General features: G+C 46.2%; 1 protein-coding gene across 1 annotated transcript in view; it reads right to left on the reverse strand.

The window, feature by feature from the left end:
• Positions 1-8,102: 8,102 nt before the first annotated feature.
• Positions 8,103-19,131, reverse strand: part of PHACTR1 (phosphatase and actin regulator 1) — a 765,475-nt gene continuing 754,446 nt past the window's right edge. Inside the window, exons 13-15 of the mRNA XM_006864086.1 lie at positions 16,056-16,196; positions 9,407-9,483; positions 8,103-8,331 (exon numbers count right to left, since the gene is read on the reverse strand). Of these exons, the coding sequence (XP_006864148.1) occupies positions 8,316-8,331; positions 9,407-9,483; positions 16,056-16,196 (234 nt within the window). The 3' untranslated portion in view covers positions 8,103-8,315. The remainder of the gene's footprint in view (positions 8,332-9,406; positions 9,484-16,055; positions 16,197-19,131) is intronic.

Consider the following 19,131-nt stretch of genomic DNA (forward strand, 5'->3'; position numbering starts at 1 on the left):
GTTCAGGACCTCTGCTTGGGCTGAGTATCTGTGCTCATGCGTGCCAGAAGAACCCACCAGAGGTGAGGGTGGGGGGTGGCCACTCGGCTCAGGCTCTCCCTCTAGTCACCAGAATGGAGGTTGGCAAACAGTGTGCGTGCCAATTACCAGATACCAAAGTAAATCAGAACAAAGCAAAACTGACAAAGTATATTGTGTACCTTTGTCCCAAGGTTCCTGCGGCATTTTTCCGTGGTGTTTCTGCTCCCCGTTTCATCTTGCAGCTTGGTCTCACCCAGGATGTCAGCTTGGGCCTCCGAGCCAGGCCCCGCAGATTCAAAAGTATGCGATTTTTTTACTTCAGCTCCAAACTCCACAAGCTATAAGCCTTCAAACCTTTAAGATATTTCTCTCTCTGCTGTTCCGAGCTTTGGAGCTCTGCCCTGAATATGCTTTGCCTGGTATTCTGTGGTATTGCTGACGGCGAACTTCACTGCATCTCCACCCTAGCCGCCATCAAGCCCCACCCACCAGCAACCAGTGTTTTATAGGTTAAATGAAAGCGCATGAAAGTGACATCACATAAGTGTGGTGCTATAGAAAAAACCCTGCACTGCTAGCCACAGTGCCAGCGGTTCAAACCCACCAGCCGCTCCTTTGAAACCCTACATCGCATCACTATGAGTTGGGACCAGTTTGAGGGTACTTAACAACAACAACACAATGCCTGGTACATATATGGGAAGTACTAGTAGTGCACAACGAACAGGGAAGAACAAAGAAGAATTGGTCCATTTGAATTACGGTGTTGGCGAAGAATATTGAATACACCATGGGATGTGTTAGAATAAGTACAGCCAGAATGCTCCTTGTAAGTGAGGATTGTGAAACTCTATTTCACATACTTCAAACTTATCAGGGGAGACCAGTGCATGGAGAAAGACATCATGCTTGATAGAGGGTCAGGAAAAAAGAGAAAGACCCTTCAGCGAGTAGGCTGACTGACACAGTAGCTGCAAACCTAATGGTGATTGTGGGGATGGGACCGGACCAGACAGTGCTTGGTTCTGTTGAACATGGCGTCACTATGAGTCAGAACTGAACAGTGAGGTTACCAGGAGCTTGGGTGGCACAAATACTTTGTGATTGGCTGCTGACCCAAACATTGGCAGTTTGAATCTACCCTGGGGCTATAGAGAAGAAAGGTCCGGTGAGCTACTTCCATAAGGACGTAACGATTACGCCCAAAAGAATGTTCCGGACAGTTCTACTCTGCAATCCATGGGGCCAGCTTGAGTTGGGAGCAACTCAATAGCAGCTAGCAACAACAGGAGTGGTGATATCCTTGGCAGTCCTGTGCCCAGTAAGCAGGAGTTAGAAATCAGAGGTACCCCGTGTCAGGTGCTGGAAGGGACAAGGATATGGGTTCTTGTTGTCGTCATTATTAGTATTTTTGTATTCATGGATACTCTGGCTCCTTATTAGAATTCAGAGGTTCCAGAAGTGAGGTCCTTCTTGGGGTTGTTTCAGGGCAGCTCAGTACCCAAACCAATCCAGTTGTCTTCAAGTCGACTCCACTCATGGTGACCCCTTGTGTGTCTGAGTAGAACTATGAGCCATAGAGTTTCCAATGACTGGTTTTTCAGAAGATTGCCACACCTTTCTTGTTGGGTACCTGAATGGACTTGAACTCCCAACCTTTTGTTATTAAACCCTGGCTACCCGAGATAATCTCCAAAGCATGGCCACATCACCAGTCAGCAGCAGGACCTAACAGGGTAAGCCATCAGGGCTCCTCAGTCTTTACTTGTTGTTACCAAGTGCTGTTGAGTTGGTTCTGACTCATAGTGACCCTGTATCGGGTTCTGAGGAGCGGCGTAATGGCCCTGTAAAATGACTGCAGTCGTTGCCATTTTATAAATGAGGAAGCTGAGCTGCAGTCAGGTTAAATCATTTACCCAATGTAACACTAGGAACAAGGCATGGGCCCAGAATTTGGTTCCAGTAGGCTCGGCTGTGCTATACCACATCTGACATTCATTAGGAAACATGGGTCAGGTGCTCCTGACAGATCTGACCCGTGGCTCAAACCAGGTGTTGTTGAAAGGCATCGATGTGGAGATGGCAAAGACATGGTGAGTGTGGCAGTGTTTCCGATCTAGCTGTTCTTTGGATTAATGATCAGGTAGACGTGACCCAGCTCTGTCACTGAAGTATCCCCAAAGATGGGGTACTGTAGCATATAGCAGGTTATGTTTGAAGCCCACTGCCCACATGCCAGAATCCCGTCCTGGTGACTTGTGCAGTCAGTGTTGGAGAACGATCTGGTGGACAGAACACAGGAGAGCGCAGGCCCAGTACCCACCAGCTCACTAGGCAGCCAAATCAGGGCAGGATGGTAGGGGCAGATACCAGACGTGCACGAGCCTGAAGGAGAGGAACCCATCCCATCCTTCCAGAGACGGAGCTGGCGGAATGTACTTACAGCTCACTTTTTTTCTGAGAGCTGAGTGCAGACTTCTGGTGCGGTGCTGTGGGTTAATGCACTGGACTGCCAAGTTGGTTTGATCTGCCATGTTATGTTGGTGATTTAATCTCACCAGTCACTCCTTGGAAACCCTATACAGGGTAACTAAGGGTTGGACACGACTTGATGGCAACTTAACAGCAGCAAGTTGAGTGTTTTAAAAATTCCGATGCTACCAAATGCATGTGGACTCTCAAAAGAACATCCACCTGAATGCTCCCACGTTCCAGATGAGAAAACGGAGGCCCAGAGAAATAAAATGACTCAGCTATGTAACACTGGCAGAGCCACGGGATGGACACACCACGTGACCTCTGTGTGACCAGAGCCTTTCTCCACTTCAGACTAGGCTTTCTTAAGATATTGGCCGGTTCCCTTCCCTCTTGCAAAGCAGTCTTCTGGGAGCGCTACCAAAGTCTTGTTTTCGTCCCTCTAGTCCTTCCATTTCTCTAGACAGTTGCAGGTAAGACCTGCAGATTGATTTGTCAATGGCTGGAGAGCCCTGTCACTGAGGGAGGGAAGCTTGAGGCCTGAGAGCCCCTCACCCCTCCTACAATACTCACTCTAATTATAGCCACTCCACCTGTACTATGGGAATCTGAGTGCAAAAGCTACAGGGCTTGGGGGCTAGCAGGGCCTTTGCTGCTGTCCTCCACAAAGAGGTGAGCCACACATGGTGTCACGTAGAATTTGCCGGACTGGAGTGTCCCCCAGGAGCCCTGGGGACACTACGGGTTAGGCATTGGACTGCTAACCACAAGGTGCAGTCACTAGATGCTCTGCAGGAGAAAAGTTAAGGCTGTCTCCTCCAGTAAAGATGGTTTCAGAAACCCTACATAGGCTCACTGTGAGTCAGAATTAACTCAGGGCAGTGAGTTTGGGTTTGGAGTGTACCAGGCAAAGGTCAAGTGGCTCCCTTTGGATTATTCTTCCAAGCCCTAGCTACTCATCAAGTGTGGTTGCTGATCTGCAGCATGAACATCCTTGGGGGGTGGAGCTTGTAGGAGATGCAGAATCTCAAGCCCTACCCAGACCTATGGAGTCAGCACCTGCATTTTAACACAATCTCCATGGTGATTCTTGTTGATTGGCCAAGTGGCAGCATCAATGGACTCAAGTGTGGCAATGATAGTGAGGTTGGCCCAGGATTGAGCAGTGTTTCATTCCGCTGTGCTTAAGTTTGCTATGAGTCGGTACTGACTCGATGGCACCTAACAACAACAACATGGTGATTCTATGCACAGTGGCTTGTGAACAGCACAGTGCTAGGTTCCAGTGGTATGCTACATATGTGGGCTATGGATACGTTGTCCAGCAACTTCCCCTATCTAGAATGCAGCTCTGCCTACTTCCTCCAAAGCCTTTAAAAACACAAGCTCATCACAGGGGAAGGTGATAAAGCTCTTGCACTATGCTGTACAGGCCAAGTACAAGCGTCTCAAAAAAGCAGATAAATGGAAGGACTCAAAAAGAACTAAGTTGTTGGGGTCATTTTGCTTCAGGGCAATCATACCCCCATAGATTCCAGAAGGCATTGCTGCTCTGAGGCTTCAAAAAGTTTTTGGGGTGTGTGTGTGGAATGAATGAAAAGATAATGGGATTTCCCATGAGGGTTTGAAGCTCTCACATATAAAGCTGAAAGATGACTAAGTGTAAGATGACCCTGAGTGATTTAACAATACGTTAATTTGTACTCAGTATTCCCAGATGGAGTCCTGGTGTGGCGCTGTGGGTTAATGTGCCAGACTGCAAAGCACTTTGAACTGCAAGGTCAGCGGTTCAAGCTCACCAGCTGCTCTTCGGAAACCCTATCCAGGGTCACTATGGGTCAGAACTGACTTGACGGCACTTAATAACAGCATTCCCAGATAGGAGTCTCTGGTTTGTATAAATCCGTACTATACCATACTCCATTGCCAACCGAAAGGTTGAATGTTCAAGTCCACCCAGGAGTACCTCAGAAGAAAAGTTCCAGCAGTCTACTTCTGAAAAATCAGCCACTGAAAAACCTATTAATTCTATTGCTTCTGATACATGTGGGGTTGTCATTGAATTCGAGTTGATTTGATAGCAACTGGTTTGTTTTTTTTTTTGAAACTCCCAGATTATTAAAAGACACATGTGATAGTCTTACAGACTACAAGATATCCTTATAAAAACCTTAGAAAGACCAACAGTCCTGTTGTTGTTAAATGCTATTGAGTCAGTTCTCACAGTGACCCTGTAGAGGGTATCTGAGGAGCGGCTGGTGGGTTTGAACCACCAATACTGTGGTTAAGCAGTACCACCCCAGGACTCCTAATACTTTAAAGTTACCTGGAAAATTCATTTATGTGCAAGAAGAATGAACTCACTTTCCCATAAGAGATCCACGAGAGGTTTTCCTAATGTCTCCATTCACCCTTCCTATTTTGCAGGTGAGCTGACCTGCTGACCCCAGCCAAACATAAAACTATTTCAAGTAGTTCCTGCTGGTGGTTGAGAAAAACACGCAAGAGTCAAAGAAGAGATTTTTTTTTTTTTAAACTTTGTTGTTGTTAAAGAAACTGCATAACATCATCAGAGACGAACAATAATAATTTAAATACCATGCAGTTTTTGTATGTACAAAACCTAGGGCTTAGAGATCCAGTTTCCTTTGTAGCCTATTTACATTGTTTTCTTCATACAACCATCATCTGCTAAATTACAACACAGGAGAGCAAGAGCTGAGTTGCTCGCACTCCTATACAAGGACAGACTATATACAGACACCCGGTTAGCAACTGGGAAAAGCCACTGGTTTGGGGATTAACAGACACGTGGGCAGGGAAGGTCATTTAAGGTAACCTGGGCTCCCTGGCTTCACCCAGGGGGATCCTGAAATTCCGTTCATCGAAGCACACACCACGATTTTCATTCGGCAAATAGAAATACACGTTCTTAAGCAGAAGGAAAAGAAATTCAGAGGTTCTCATCACAATTTACTGTCACGCTGTTTGGTTTCTCTAATCTGACAAAAAAAAAAAAAAAAAAAAGGCTTACGTTTTAAAAGGGGTTACAAGGCTATGGAGGGCCTTTGGAGAGGATACCAGCAAGTCTGAAAACGCAAATAGGCCAAGGGCAGACTCTTCAGCTATCAAGGAGAGCTGGGGGGATGGGGGGGGGTGTCGGAGGCAATCTCTAATTTTGAGAGGAAGACATTTGATTTTGAGATATTTCACATTTTTTTCCTCTCATGCTAATCTACACAACAAAAGAGGTTCCTCTGTGGACACATTCGCACAAAATAAAGGGATGAGCTTTTAAAACCGCCAAGGCCCACCTCGCTTTTCCAAATGAAAGTCAAATTGCCATCTGAGAAGGCAACACGAATTGCTTTAGTTGTTGTAACAATGTGTAGCTAAAAAGAAATGTGAGTAGACTTCTGGTAAGACCTCAAGGTTTTAAGAAAGTGCAGTCCACAGGTGCAACCGAGCCTGCTTCTCAGTCATTTCAAATTGCGCCACCTGGTTGCGGGGTGGGTGTTACTACCAGCACCCCCCATAGGTGCACCCCTGACTCTGTGCAAGTGATTTCTGGAATAGGTGCTCTGCAGGAAGACAAGGATGCATTGTGTCCCATTTCTTCCTGGACTGCAGCCACAGGGCACTTTCAGGGGATAACCTGGGTTGGTGGCAGGCTGCTAGTCTGGAAATTGGTTTGGGCATTATGCTCCCAGGTAATTTGAAAGGGCCCAAGGACCAGGCCCAGCAGAGGAGCCTTTGGCATTGGTGGGAGGAGTCGGTCAGTTGAATGATTTCTCTTAGGACTCACTCCTCAGCCAGGGAGGGCTGTGGGTCAGGCCGGGGCGCAGTGTGGCTGCAAGTCAGAGGGAACCTAACTCCACGCCGGGCCAGTAGGCACCTCTTCCTGGGGCAGGGGCCCTCACCAAAGAAGCCAAGCAAAAAAGCCCTCAAAGCTTTGCCATTTCCTGTGCACATTCAGACGTCAGTAAGCCTTTTGGGAAGATTGTATTTACAACCACGGTAAAAACCCAGACCCTATTTTCCCTGAATAGTACCTCTTCCCCAGGCAGTAACAATTCAGATACAACATTCAAGGGAAAAGACAAAGGTCTCTTAATGGCGCCCTCCTTGGGTGGGGCAGTGGTGGGCTCCCTGCAGAAGCACGCGGAAGGCCTGGAACAACTTTCCATGGCCGGTGGTCACTGCCTTCAAGAACTGCCCTGAGCTCTCAAAAAAACAAGAAAAGGAAAAAAAATGTGCACAGTTCCTGAGGCAGTGTTGACCCCAAGAGTAGTTAACACCTACCAAGAATCGAATGGCCTTATGGGTAGGTGCACATGCTCAGAGTGACCTGTGTCCACCAGCTCATGGTGGGTGTTAGGTATCTGTGTTTACGGAGGCCAAGCTGCTGTATTTCTAAGTTCTGAGCATGTTTGGTGGAGAGCTCACCTTTCCCAGAAGAACCGTGGCAATTATGAAACAATATAGCAGGTTGGGCAGAGCTTTGGGACCCAAAGGCCTACTAGCTCTGTCAGGAAGGAAAAGCAAAAAGGCTTCAGGAAAGTACATCATGGTTCCTGCTGGGGTTTGGGAGTTATCCTCATTGCACATCTATACTCGGTATTCCTTCGTCAACAGGCCCTGTCTTTCTGAGGTGGTACCAAGTGTGTCAGAAAGTTGTACATACATAAACCTCACTGAAGGTTTACCTCTCCACTCAGCATCATGAAGGAGAGGAAGGGTTCTCTCTAGATAGCTAGGAGCAGCAAGATCTACCATGGCCAGGCAAGGCTGGTGCTTGTGGCTGCATGAGTCTGGCATTTGCCCAACTCTGAGACTTCTCCATAGAAATAGCTCAGTACATAAAAAGGAGAAGAAAATGGTACCAATCCATCTGCAACCAGAAAGCCAGACATAGAGGAATTGTTACTGGCTTTGTATGCACTGGTTGGTCCTATACTAGAAGCTGTGAACTTCCAAGACATACAATCTCCAGCCTGGGGCACACAGAGAAAATTAAGGACAATAGCCACGCAGAACTTCTTACCCTAGTCTTGATGCCTTCAATCCAGTCCTTAGACTCACTGGCGTGTATGCTATGCCCTAAGAGTACCTCAGCAATGGCTGGTTGTATGTGTAAGAACACCTGGGATTTTCTTAATGTAACATGGGTGTGTCCATTAGCTGGAACTGAGAAGACACTAACTTTCTCCTTTAAACCAAAACTTCTGGGACCAGGTGGCCAGGTGTGAGCTTTGCACTAACATCCCCCACCAAGAACTCACTCTCTAAGACCACCCCAGAACAGAGCCCTCCCACTTTGTTCCTTGTGTGGACGGTGGTCTGAAGTGAGAGTAAGGAAAGGACCACTGTGAACAATGTCCCTTCTCAGAAGCACACTTCTAAGATACCCCCAAACCAGATGCCATGTAGGACCAAGAGCATTGAGCCAAGTCTAGAAGGCCAACCAGTCACCCCCAGGTCAAGCCCACTGCCTCAGCTTTCTTTGGACTCAGGTGACCGACACTTGTGAGGAGGGGGCTCCCTGCCAGGCCTGGATGGGGAGGGCGAGGGCAGCTCTGCATGCTGGGAAGTCTTCGGTTCCAGGATCAGAAGTGATAGCAGCAGCTCTTGAGCATGGACTGCACGCCATTATTGTCTTCACAAATGTAACCCCGATTGTGTTTCCTTTTGTTGTTCTTCTTCAAAAAGGCAGTTCAGAAGATTTACATTGTAATGGGGACATGAGTAAATACCAGCACTTATGGTTCTTAGAAATTTATGTTTTGAAGACAGCATAGCACTCAAGAGGAATTTGACTGTTATGGTCGGTGGAACCTAGAAAACAAATTCAGAGCAAGGGGCTGTCAGGTGCGTGGGGGTTGACAAGCCCACCTACCCATTTTCCCAGCCCTATCCCTCCCAGCAAACAGACACACGAATTCCTGCGAGCACCTGAGCTTCACTGAGTTCACCTGTGTTTGCGATGAGTTTAATCAGGCTCTCCTGGGAGCTCAAGTCTGGATTCATCAGCAGGGAACAAAATTCAAACTCCTGTCTCTGAAGCCAGACACTAAACACTCCATAAACACGTTGCTGTCCAGGCAATTCTGACTCATAGCAACCCTATACAGAACTACCCCATAGGGTTTCTAAGCCTTTTTTTCTGTTGTACTGCTGGGTGGTAGGTTTGAACTGACAATGTTCAGGTTGTCAATCTAGTGCAAACTCTATCAACCAGAGACTAGGTGACCTCAGATAAGCCCTTAAAAAAAAAAAAAAAAAAAAAAATCTCCCCATGTCTCAATTTCTCCAAATACCACCACACAGGACTATTTGGGCTAATGACCCAGAATAGAATTTGGAACTCAGCCCACATCTGGCCCCTGCTGAAATGCACGTTGGCATCTTTTCTTACGGTTTACATTTTCATAAAAACCTTCTCTGGGGTCACTGGTAATCTCTGGACACTTTATCAGATCTTCAGTTTGAATGAATTAAAAACAAAGCTTTCACAGGCTAGCTTTTAGCTTGTGGTTTAATGTTCCTTCCCCTGAGAAAAGTCAGAATGCAAACTGGCCTCCTAACATGCAACTTCATGTTAACCTTTTTATTTATCTTTGTTTCTACCGCACACACCAAACTACTTGTAATCCAGATGACCCAAATCCAAAGCCACTGTCGTCAAGTCCATTTTGACGAGACTAGAACTGCTCCCCACCAGGGTTTGTGAGCATGTCAGTCTTCATGGGAGCCGACAGCTTCATTTCTCAGCTACAGAGCTATTGATGGCTTTGAACCCCTGGCTGCCTTCTGGCTAACAACCCAAAGATTAACCCACTGTGCCACCACTGGACATCAATATTGCAACTTGGCAGTTTGAGAGAAAAACATAAACAAATGCCATACTAACCTTGTTAAATGTCTACTCAATTCATGAACTTCCATTTCAGTGCTTTTAAATTCATTGAGCTCCTTCCGGATGGCAGCCTGAAATCAGACACATTCATAAACACTCAGAAGACCGACATGGAAAGGAATTCACTTTTTATTTCTAACAATGTATTTTTTTGCCCTCTTAGGCAAAGCCATATAAGTGTGTAGAGTCATTTCTGTACTGAGAGGAAAAAAATTGCTCAAAATTTCTGTAGAACCTACTATGTTCACTCTGCCCCCTAAATCTAAATTGCACACAATGGCAGGACACTGCTCAAGTTGTGATTTCCCCCCTCTCTTCACAGAGCTGTAGTTCCATCTGGACATCTGTTAGACATGGAGACACACTTAGATAAATCAGTCACACTCATGGGGTCCTGAGCGTAAGTTTAAATGTCAGCAACTCATCTTCTTTCAGTGAACCAACAGACATGCCTCATAATGCTCATTTCTAGAAAGGGTGGCCACCACCCAACTATCCATCCACTTGTTACACTGCAGTATGTTGCTACGATGCTCAAACCGTTCCACTAGTATTTCAAATACCAGCAAGGTCGCCCAACTGAGCAGGTTTCAGCGGAGCTTCCAGACTACGACAGACTAAGAAGAAAAGACTGTGATTAACGAAGACCCTGTGGGTCACAACTTCAGATTGTCAGGTAGAGTGCTGGAAGGAAGGTGAGCCCCCCTAGGTTGAAAGGAACTCAAGATACACAGTGGTTACAACAATGGACCCCAACAAACCCATGGTGGTCATGAGGAAGGCAAAGGACCAGGCAAAGGTTTGTTGTGTTTTCTATGGGGGTCGTCATGAGTCAAAGTGAACTCATTGACGACTAACAACAACAGAATGGATGGATCCAATTCCCCAGTTAAATGAAGAGAATGGGTGAAGCCGCTGGCAAGAAAGACTTGCCAATAGATCTCACCATCAGGGGCAGGACATGCATTTTGAATAATGTCCAATATTCCAAGAGAACCCTAAAAAATAGTTTCCTACTGATAAAGGAAAGCTGAGGAGGCTACAGCTGGGGCAAAAGCTGGGTTGTCAAACAAAACGGGAGGTACTGAGTGAGCTGGAGAGGGAGGAGAAAGGCCTCAGTGGAGAGAGGCAGGGACGGAAAGAGGACACCCTCACTCTGTCCCTGGGCCTGAAATGTTAAACACGTGTCCTCTAGCTTAGCTCTTGGGCTGATAATTTGCTTTGAAGAATCTGAGGATGGAAAATCTTCACAAACACAAACAAAAAGGTTAACAGTTGGCTCAGAGTGGCTGTTTCCTAGAACTGCTGTAACAAAAGTTAAGTGCTGTTGAGTCACTTCTGACTCATAGCGACTCCTGCACAGGGTTTCCCAAGCTTTCAATCTTTGTGGGGACAGAGAGCCTTATCGTTCTCCTGTGGCACATCTGGTGGGCTTGAACTGCCGACCTTGTGGTTAGCAGTCCAGTGCTTATCCTACAAAGTCATCATGATCCCTAATGAAACAGTTAAGTTTCAACTCATAGCGACCCTGTATAGGGTTTCTTGGTAAGTTTGAACCTACGACCTGGTGGCTAAAAGTCCAATGCTTATCCTGCAGTGCCACACCAGGACTCAGACAGTAGGTGGCTTTAAAGAACAGAATCGTATTTTCTCATAGTTCGGGAGGCTGGATGTCCTGCTGTATTGATCATTTTGGTTCTCTGGAAGGCTCTTGAGAGATGAGCTATCCCATGCTTCTCTCCTAGCTCCTCATGGCTCCTGGCAACCCTTGGCAGACAGATGCCTCTTCACATGGCAATCAACTTCCTGCCCTCTGCCATCTCTGTGCTCATTGTTTTTCTTTTATAAGACAATAATTAGATTGGATTAAGTTGCACCTTATTTCCAAACAAGATCTCATTCATAGGTACAAAGTTAGGAATTCATCATCGTCATCCATTTAAAAAAAAGAACCCAGGTCTTTATTTTAACAAAGGAAATTTGATGACGAAATTGTGCACGAAGGCACCATTTGAACATTCGTGCAGTACAACGGACCTCACATTTGTTTCTAAACTCCCTGCTCTAGCTGACTGCCCTGCTGGCAATGGGAATGCGACCCAGTTCCGTCTGACTCCATCCAAGAAACACCATTTGGCATCTACTCTATTCTCTCTCTTCAACACCCTCCCAGACTTCAACATCTTTTTTGGGGGCACAGGGGAGCAATTCAGTCCATTCCATACCAGCAGCTAAACCTACTAAGAAATGGAGCACTTGGGTTCAGAACTAATCATCAGATATTTGGTGTCACGGGTGCACTGCTTCCTGTTCCCCAGCAGCCTTTGAGGAACTGGATACTTTCACTACCGTGGCGGTTACGTAGCATGTTAGAAAGAGGTCCATGTGGGGACATAGTGTATGTTCCCTTGAGATCTGCTAATACCCTCATCCTTGGTAAGCAAGCACACTGCGGTGACAGTAGGAACAAGAGAGAACAGAAGACAAAGCTTCTTCTATTCCTGTTTCGATAACGTGACTGTCTCTCTTGTGGCTGGGCCTGTCTGTTTTTTTGCACTATGTTGTCAATCCCAGAAGGAGTTCTGATGATGCCTTCAGTGGGGCTAAGTGTGGGGTCGTTAACTGCAAAGTCAGCAGTTTAAACTCATCAGCTACTCCCAGGAAGAATGGTGAGCTGTCTGCTCTCATAAAGATATACAGTCTCAGAAGTCCTATGGAGTGGTTCTAGTCTGTCTTTCAGAGTTGTTCCACAAGTCGGAACTGAGTTCATGGCAGTGGGTGGGATTTTGGGGCTCAGTCCCTGGGTGGCTCACATGAACCCCTGTGCAGGGATGAGGTGAGTGATGTGTTAGTCAGGAGGGTCCAGTTCCCCTTCCTCGAGGTCTGAGGCTGACCTGCTGCACAGGGGAAATCTATCTGCCTTGGACACTTTGGTCCCACCCAAGTACAGCAGCTTCCTGTCTTCAATCTTGTTTCTTGAAATTCCTTCTTTTAGGGTTGGAGGTAATTTAGTCAGGTGTGTGGGCTGTGAAAGACCTGTGCATTGTGTAAAACGAAGCCATGGGCTGACCTATACTTATGGAGGTTGCAGCTCAAAATACCAACTGAAAGAGAAGGTGTCTTCACATCAAATGTCAATCCTATCCCCTCTGTATACAGGGTTGAAAGGAGAAAGCAACTTAGACATTGGGTGGCACTGTTGCCAGACTGCAAAGCCGTTTGAACTGCAAGATCGGTGGTTCAAGCTCACCAGCTGCTCCTTGGAAACCCTATGGGTCAGAACCAACTTAACAGTACTTAACAACAACAACACCCTAAAATGAGGGGGCTATAAAGGCATGAAGTGACTGGCTTACAAGTTTTCAAGAGGGAGTTTAGTTTAAGAGTGTGTGGGGAAAGGTAGAATCCCCACTGAATAGTTTTCATCTTGTCTAGATGGGTCTGGTGAAAGGAGATGGGGATAAGATTCTTATGATTCAATAGTGAGTAATTGTTATTGTGACTAATTGCAACTGTCACAACTGTAAAGGTAGACGTTCTGTAACAAAAAAGGGGCAGTAGTTAATCTTACAGTCCAGGAACACAGGACCCTAGGACCATCAAGGGAGAAGAGCATGAGCGGAATGTGGGACCCTATCTAGAGAAACAGCGACACCAGACATGGAGGCAGAGATGAGGATATGGAGAGATAAGCAGCTGAGGACTCTAGACTCATGGAAAGAGAAAGGCTGTGTGCTTGTGGCCAGGAGGCAGGCTTGCAGAATGTGCCCTTTGGTTGTTTAAATGATTATATGTTCCTAAGTGTTTTTGTGTACATCATTCTCCCAACCCCCTGCCCCCACCAAAACAAAACAAAAACCCTAGAAGGAACAGAAGCAAATCCTATTTAAGGATGATGCATGGAGGAGATTATAATCATTACAATTAAATGAGAAGAGTAAATCCGATGTTTTCCCATGTAAACTATCATTCAATTCACAATAAAAACTTAAAAAAAAAAAAAAGAGGCCATGGGCTATTGGAAAATATGGGACAAATGCAGGGGTGCAAATGCAGGGGAGAAGCCACCCAGTGTATTCTGGGGTCTTCATATGCTTTTACTCATATACTGAGCAGAATCATTTTCCTAGACTATTAATATAAAGACACTTAGCCCTGCAATCCCACATGGACTAGAATTACAAAGGATTGCCAAGCATCAGGCCATTTTGATCCTTGATTCAATGGAGAGATAAGAATGGGTATCAGTGCATTCCTCAGTGCAAAGCAAGGTAGTCCTTCTCTTGTGAGACGGCAACTGGCTTACTTAGAATAGATCACCCAAAAAGACCAATGGAGAGATTCTGATTATGAGTCTGGGGCTTTGACTACTGCGCCTTAAGAAAGCACTTAGGACCAATTGTTAGGAAAGGACATGTTTGGTAAAGTTGTTATTAAGTGTTGTCGAGTTGGTTCCAACCCATAGCAACCCTATATAGGGTTTCTGAGGAGTCGCTGGTAAGCTTGCACCAGCTTTGCTCACGTGTTTTTATTATTGTTGTTAGGTGCTATCGAGTTGGTACTGACTCACAGCGACCCTATGCACAGCAGAATGAAACACTGTGTGGTCCTGGGCCAACCTCACAACTGTTGCCACGCTTGAGTCCACTGATGCTGCCACTTGGCCAATCCATCTTGCTGGGGTCTTCTTTTTCTCTGACCCTCCATCTTACCAAACATGATATACTTCTCCAGCGACTGGTCCCTCCTGACAATATGTCTAAAGTATGAGAGACGAAGTTTGGCCATCCTGGCCTCCAAGGAGCACTCTGGCTGCACTTCTTCCAAAACGGATCTATTGGTTCTTTTTGGCAGTCCATGGCACTTTCAAATAAAGTGTTGTTGTTGTTGTTAGGTGCCATCGAGTCGGCACTGACTCATAGCGACCTTATGCACAGCAAAACCAAACAATGTCCGAACCTGGGCCAACCTCACTACTGTTGCCACACTTGAGTCCATCGATGCTGCCACCTGGCCAATCCATCTCGTTGGGGGTCTTCCTCTTTTTCTCTGACCCTCCATCTTACCAAACATGATATCCTTCTCCAGCTACTGTTTCCTCCTGACAATATGTCCAAAGTTAGAGAGACAAAGTTTGGGCATCTTGGCCTCTAAGGAGCACTCTGGTTGCACTTCTTTCAAAACAGATCTATTGGTTCTTTTGGCAGTTCATGGCACCTTTAGTATTCTCCTCCAACACCATAGCTCAAAGGCATCAATTCTTCTATGGTCTTCCTTATTCACTGTCCAGCCTTTGTATCCATATAAGTTTATTGAAAATACCATGGCTTGAGTCAGGTGCACCTTAGTCCTCAAGCTGACATCTTTGTTCTTCAACACTTTAAAAATGTCTGTGCAGCAGATTTGCCTAATGCAATACGTTGTCTGATCTCTTGACTGCTGCTTCCGTGAGTGTTGATAGTTGATCCAAGAAGAATGAAGTCCTTGACAACTTCAATCTCTTCTCCGTTGATAAGAATGTTGTTTATTGGTCCAGTGGTGAGGATTTTTGTTTTCTTGACATTGAGATACAATCCATACAGAAGGCTATGCTCTTTGATCTTCATCAGTAAATGTTTTAAGTCCTCTTCATTTTCAAATAAAGTAGAGATCAGCAAAACAGGAAGAACACCCTCAAAGAGATAGATTGATACAAGGGGCCACAACAATTGACTAAAAAACAAACAAAACAACCCAACAACACTCATGAGGATGGTGCAGGACCAGGGAACGTTACCTTCTGGTCACATGGGTCACTATGAGTCACAGTTGACTTGACGTCAGCTAATACCACACAGAGTCCTGGTGCGGTGCTGTAGGATAAGCACTCTACCACAAGGTCGGTTTGAACCACAAGGTTCATGGTTCAAATTTGCCAGTCGCTCCTTGGAAACCCTATACAGGGTCTCTATGGGTTGGAACCCACTCCATGGCACTTAACAACAATGAGTCTTGTTATCCAAAAGGGTGAGGGTTTCCTGGGGTGACACATGTTTTGTTGTGTCTCTGTGACCTGTGTCATTGTTGTTAAGTGCTGTTGAAACTGATCCAACTTACAGTGAGTGACCCGGTATAAAATTTTCAAGGAGTGACCGGTGGGATTGAACTGCCAACCCTGTGGATAGCAGTTGAGTGCATATCTAAACAGTAAACACAGCGACTTTGTCTGCTTTGGGTTTTATGAGTCTGCGTTTGGGTACTGAGGACAGTGGTCTTGACAGGAAGGTCTGTGATAAGCTCAGAGCCTGAGGCTTTGTACCTTGGACCAGTTCAGTGTCTACGTGATGCCCAGCCTGAGTGAAGCTCTTCCTCCATGGATACAGTAAGCTCAACTCAACCTGCCTGTTCTCTGCACTCTCCCAGCGGTAAAGGAGAAATGTGGAGACCTCGTGGTAGATTATCTGGAGCCCTTGGAGAAACAGCACTGATACCCACACTTCCAGCAATTCGCATTTGATTACCGAGACAGTGACTAAGACTTTGCTGCTGCTTTCCTTACCAGTTCCCAGCAGTAAGTGAGAGAGCCAATAGAAGAGGCAAAGCAGGGCGTGAGAAAGCTGCCTGTCTTCCAGCCATCCCTGCCACCTCCCCCAGCCAGACTTACTTTGTCAGCAGCAGTGAGGCGGGTCCAGGGCTTGTCTGCCCTCCGGTCATAGTCCTGAGCATCTGCCACCTCCACGTAGTCACTGAAACGAATGAGGATCTTCCTCTCCCGAAGTTCTTCCACCGTGGGCCTTTGGCTGAGCTGCAGGGAGGGAGAGAGAAGGAACCAGTCAGCCAGAGACAATTAGATCACTTGGGTCCCTCTACAGAAATAAAGTCCACAAGGGTCAATGGGTGCTTCAGCTGGCGAGTGAGTGGCAGAACCTGGGAGGGTACCCAGAGCGCCTGATTCCTGGACCTGAAATTCTTCCAGGATTCTCAAAGAGAGCTTTATTATCCCTCGAGACACCTTCAGGCCCGTGCACAAAGACAGCCAGTCTCTCTCTTTCTTCGTAACACTGGGCGTCTCGGACTTGAATAAAAGAAGCTGTGTTTCTGTGTGGGTGTCCATTGTGTGTTTTCCTGCATCTGGTCTTTTTCTTCCACTGAGCTACAGGAGTTTTACACCATGATGTTGTCTTATTTTGGAAGTGTGAGTTCACATCTGCGTGCCAAATTCAGTGCTCTCTGCAAGATGGGTCTGTCACAAGTTGTGTGTACATGTGTTTCAGACACACAAAAAGGTATGTCTGTGCAAACAGTATACAAACTCTGGGTCAGAGGACACCCTGCTAATTAATGGTCTCAAGAAAACCTAATGAAAGATCAGTCTCCAAATGCAGAGCCAAGTGCGAAGCATGACTGAGTTTGTGCCAATTAGACTCAGGGTTGGCCCTCTGGATGGGTCTGACTTAACCATCTCCCTATGCCACCCATGAGTACCCTTCCTTTGTACTTGAATAGCATAAGGCTGACACCCTATTATCTTTTCCTTTCACTAGCTTTATTTCTTCTGGAGCGACATAGTTGCTTTCTCCTTAAGAAGTTGTTAAATTCATGTCCAAATGATGTTTTTTAAAAGCAATTCTTGCTCTAAGCTCTACGCTGTATTTAATTCTATTGATAGAAGACGTAGTCGGAATCTCACCACGAAGACCTATCAAACCAATAAAACCACACTGGCTGTGTTGACTCTTATCACGCTGCTGCCATACACCCTGGACTGGTGCCACATCCGTCCATCTGCCTGCCAACTGGCTTACAGTGCACAAGTGTAATTAGGTGGTTGCTTGGCTGGTAGTACACAGAACAGCGACGTGGGCGACCAGGCACTGAATGAGACCAGGGCAGGTTGGCAGTTTCCTCTGCAGCCAAACGTGGAAGCAAGTGTTGAGTGGATCAGAGAACCAGAGGCAAACTTGCCTAGAATGCATGTTGATGCCCCTCAAACTGGTTCTGTCTGTCCTTGACAATTTTGGCTTTCCTAAAGGGACAAGACACTGGATATCAATGCTGACCTGTCGCTGGAAACAACAGAGCACAAACAGCACACCTGACTGCCATTCAAAAGGTTAGTGGTTGAATTCCACCCAGGAGCACCTCAGAAGAAAGGCCTGGTGAACAAATTTCTGAAGAATTGGCCGTTGAAACTCTACAGAGCACAGTTCTACCCATGTGGGGTCACTGAGCTGGAGTCGACTGTATAGTAACTTTGTGTGTATGTGGCTGCAATGGTTGTAAACAAATCTAACAGCCCATTCTGACTCCAAAATGTGCGTCTTTGTACTATAATTTAAATAACACACAAACACTTAATGTTTACCATATTTTTCCCAGATAAACAAAGACTCCTACTCAAAAGCCTCAGTCTGTGCTCCTCAGGACTAGCGAGGTCATCCACGGGTGGTGCGCAAACACGCACACAAAGCTGCTAAGTGTGGAATTTGGAGTTTGTTTTCTTGAAACTCATGACCTGGGTTTCACTAATCACCTGTCTGCAGCAGACTCCAGAGTGAACAGAAAACTCAAGGTGAAATCAGTAGGTCATGGATTAGTTTTCATCCCTGAATCCCTCTGAGGCTGTGGGGAGGACCTGTGTCTCCAAGGGAGTTGGGGCAGAGCCCCCAGGGCTATGAGGTATAACGGGATAGTGGCTGACTATATTGCCACCAAGCCGGTCTCTGGCAGGCTGTGGATCTAGGAATCCACGCTGCCAGGATTCTCTTCTGCGAGCGTGACCACATCCTACATGCTACGCGGGGCTCAAACACACACCCTGGGCCGGCGGCTGGCTCTAGTCCTTTGGCATGTGGAACTGGAGGTTACTCCTGGGATGCTGGGAAATAATCTTGGCTGCCAAAGTCAGATTGTCTGGAGTGTTCGGGCTGAAGAAGGGTTAGGGGGCAGGAGCTGGAGGCAGTGCGTTCAGTGGGCAGCAGCAATGTACCACTGCAATCACACACTTATTGAGGTCCACAAATCTGAACTTAAGGGCATTCCTTTCCCATCCGATTCTCCCTTCCTTTCTGCTTCTGGTCATTTCTATTCTCTGACTGCTGTCCACCTACCTACCTACCTTTTCTTCTCTCCTTTCTATTTGTCATCCCTCCTATCATCTATTCATCCACCTACCTACCTGTCTGTCTGTCTCTCCACTTGTCAATCTATTCATCTAAAGTCTGGGTGGTACAAGCGGTGTGCCACAACTACTAACCTAAAGATTTGAACCCACCCAGCACTTCTGCAGAAACGAAGTCCTGACAAACGATTTGTGTGAAGAACACTGCACGGAGGAGGTCTACTTTATAAAGCAGAGGCCACCGTAGGTCCGGGACTGACTTGATGAAGGCTAAGAATATATCTACCCACCTATCAGCATCTATCTATTGATCTTACTTACTATCTGAAGTCCTGGTGTGGCACTATGGATTAATGCACTGGACTGTAAAGTCGGTTTGAATTGCAAGGTCGGTGGTTCAAGCTCACCAGCTGCTCCTCAGAAACCCTATACAGGGTTGCTAGGAGTCAGAACCAACTCAACAGCACTTAACAACAACAAGAAGCTTTCTACCTATCTACCTACCTACCTACCTACCTATCTACCTATCTACCTATCTATCTATCTATCTATCTATCTACCTACCTATCTATCTATCTATCTATCTATCTATCTATCTATCTATCTATCTATCTATCTA

Source organism: Chrysochloris asiatica, unplaced genomic scaffold, assembly GCF_000296735.1.
Source record: "Chrysochloris asiatica unplaced genomic scaffold, ChrAsi1.0 scaffold00060, whole genome shotgun sequence".
Classification (NCBI taxonomy): domain Eukaryota; kingdom Metazoa; phylum Chordata; class Mammalia; order Afrosoricida; family Chrysochloridae; genus Chrysochloris; species Chrysochloris asiatica.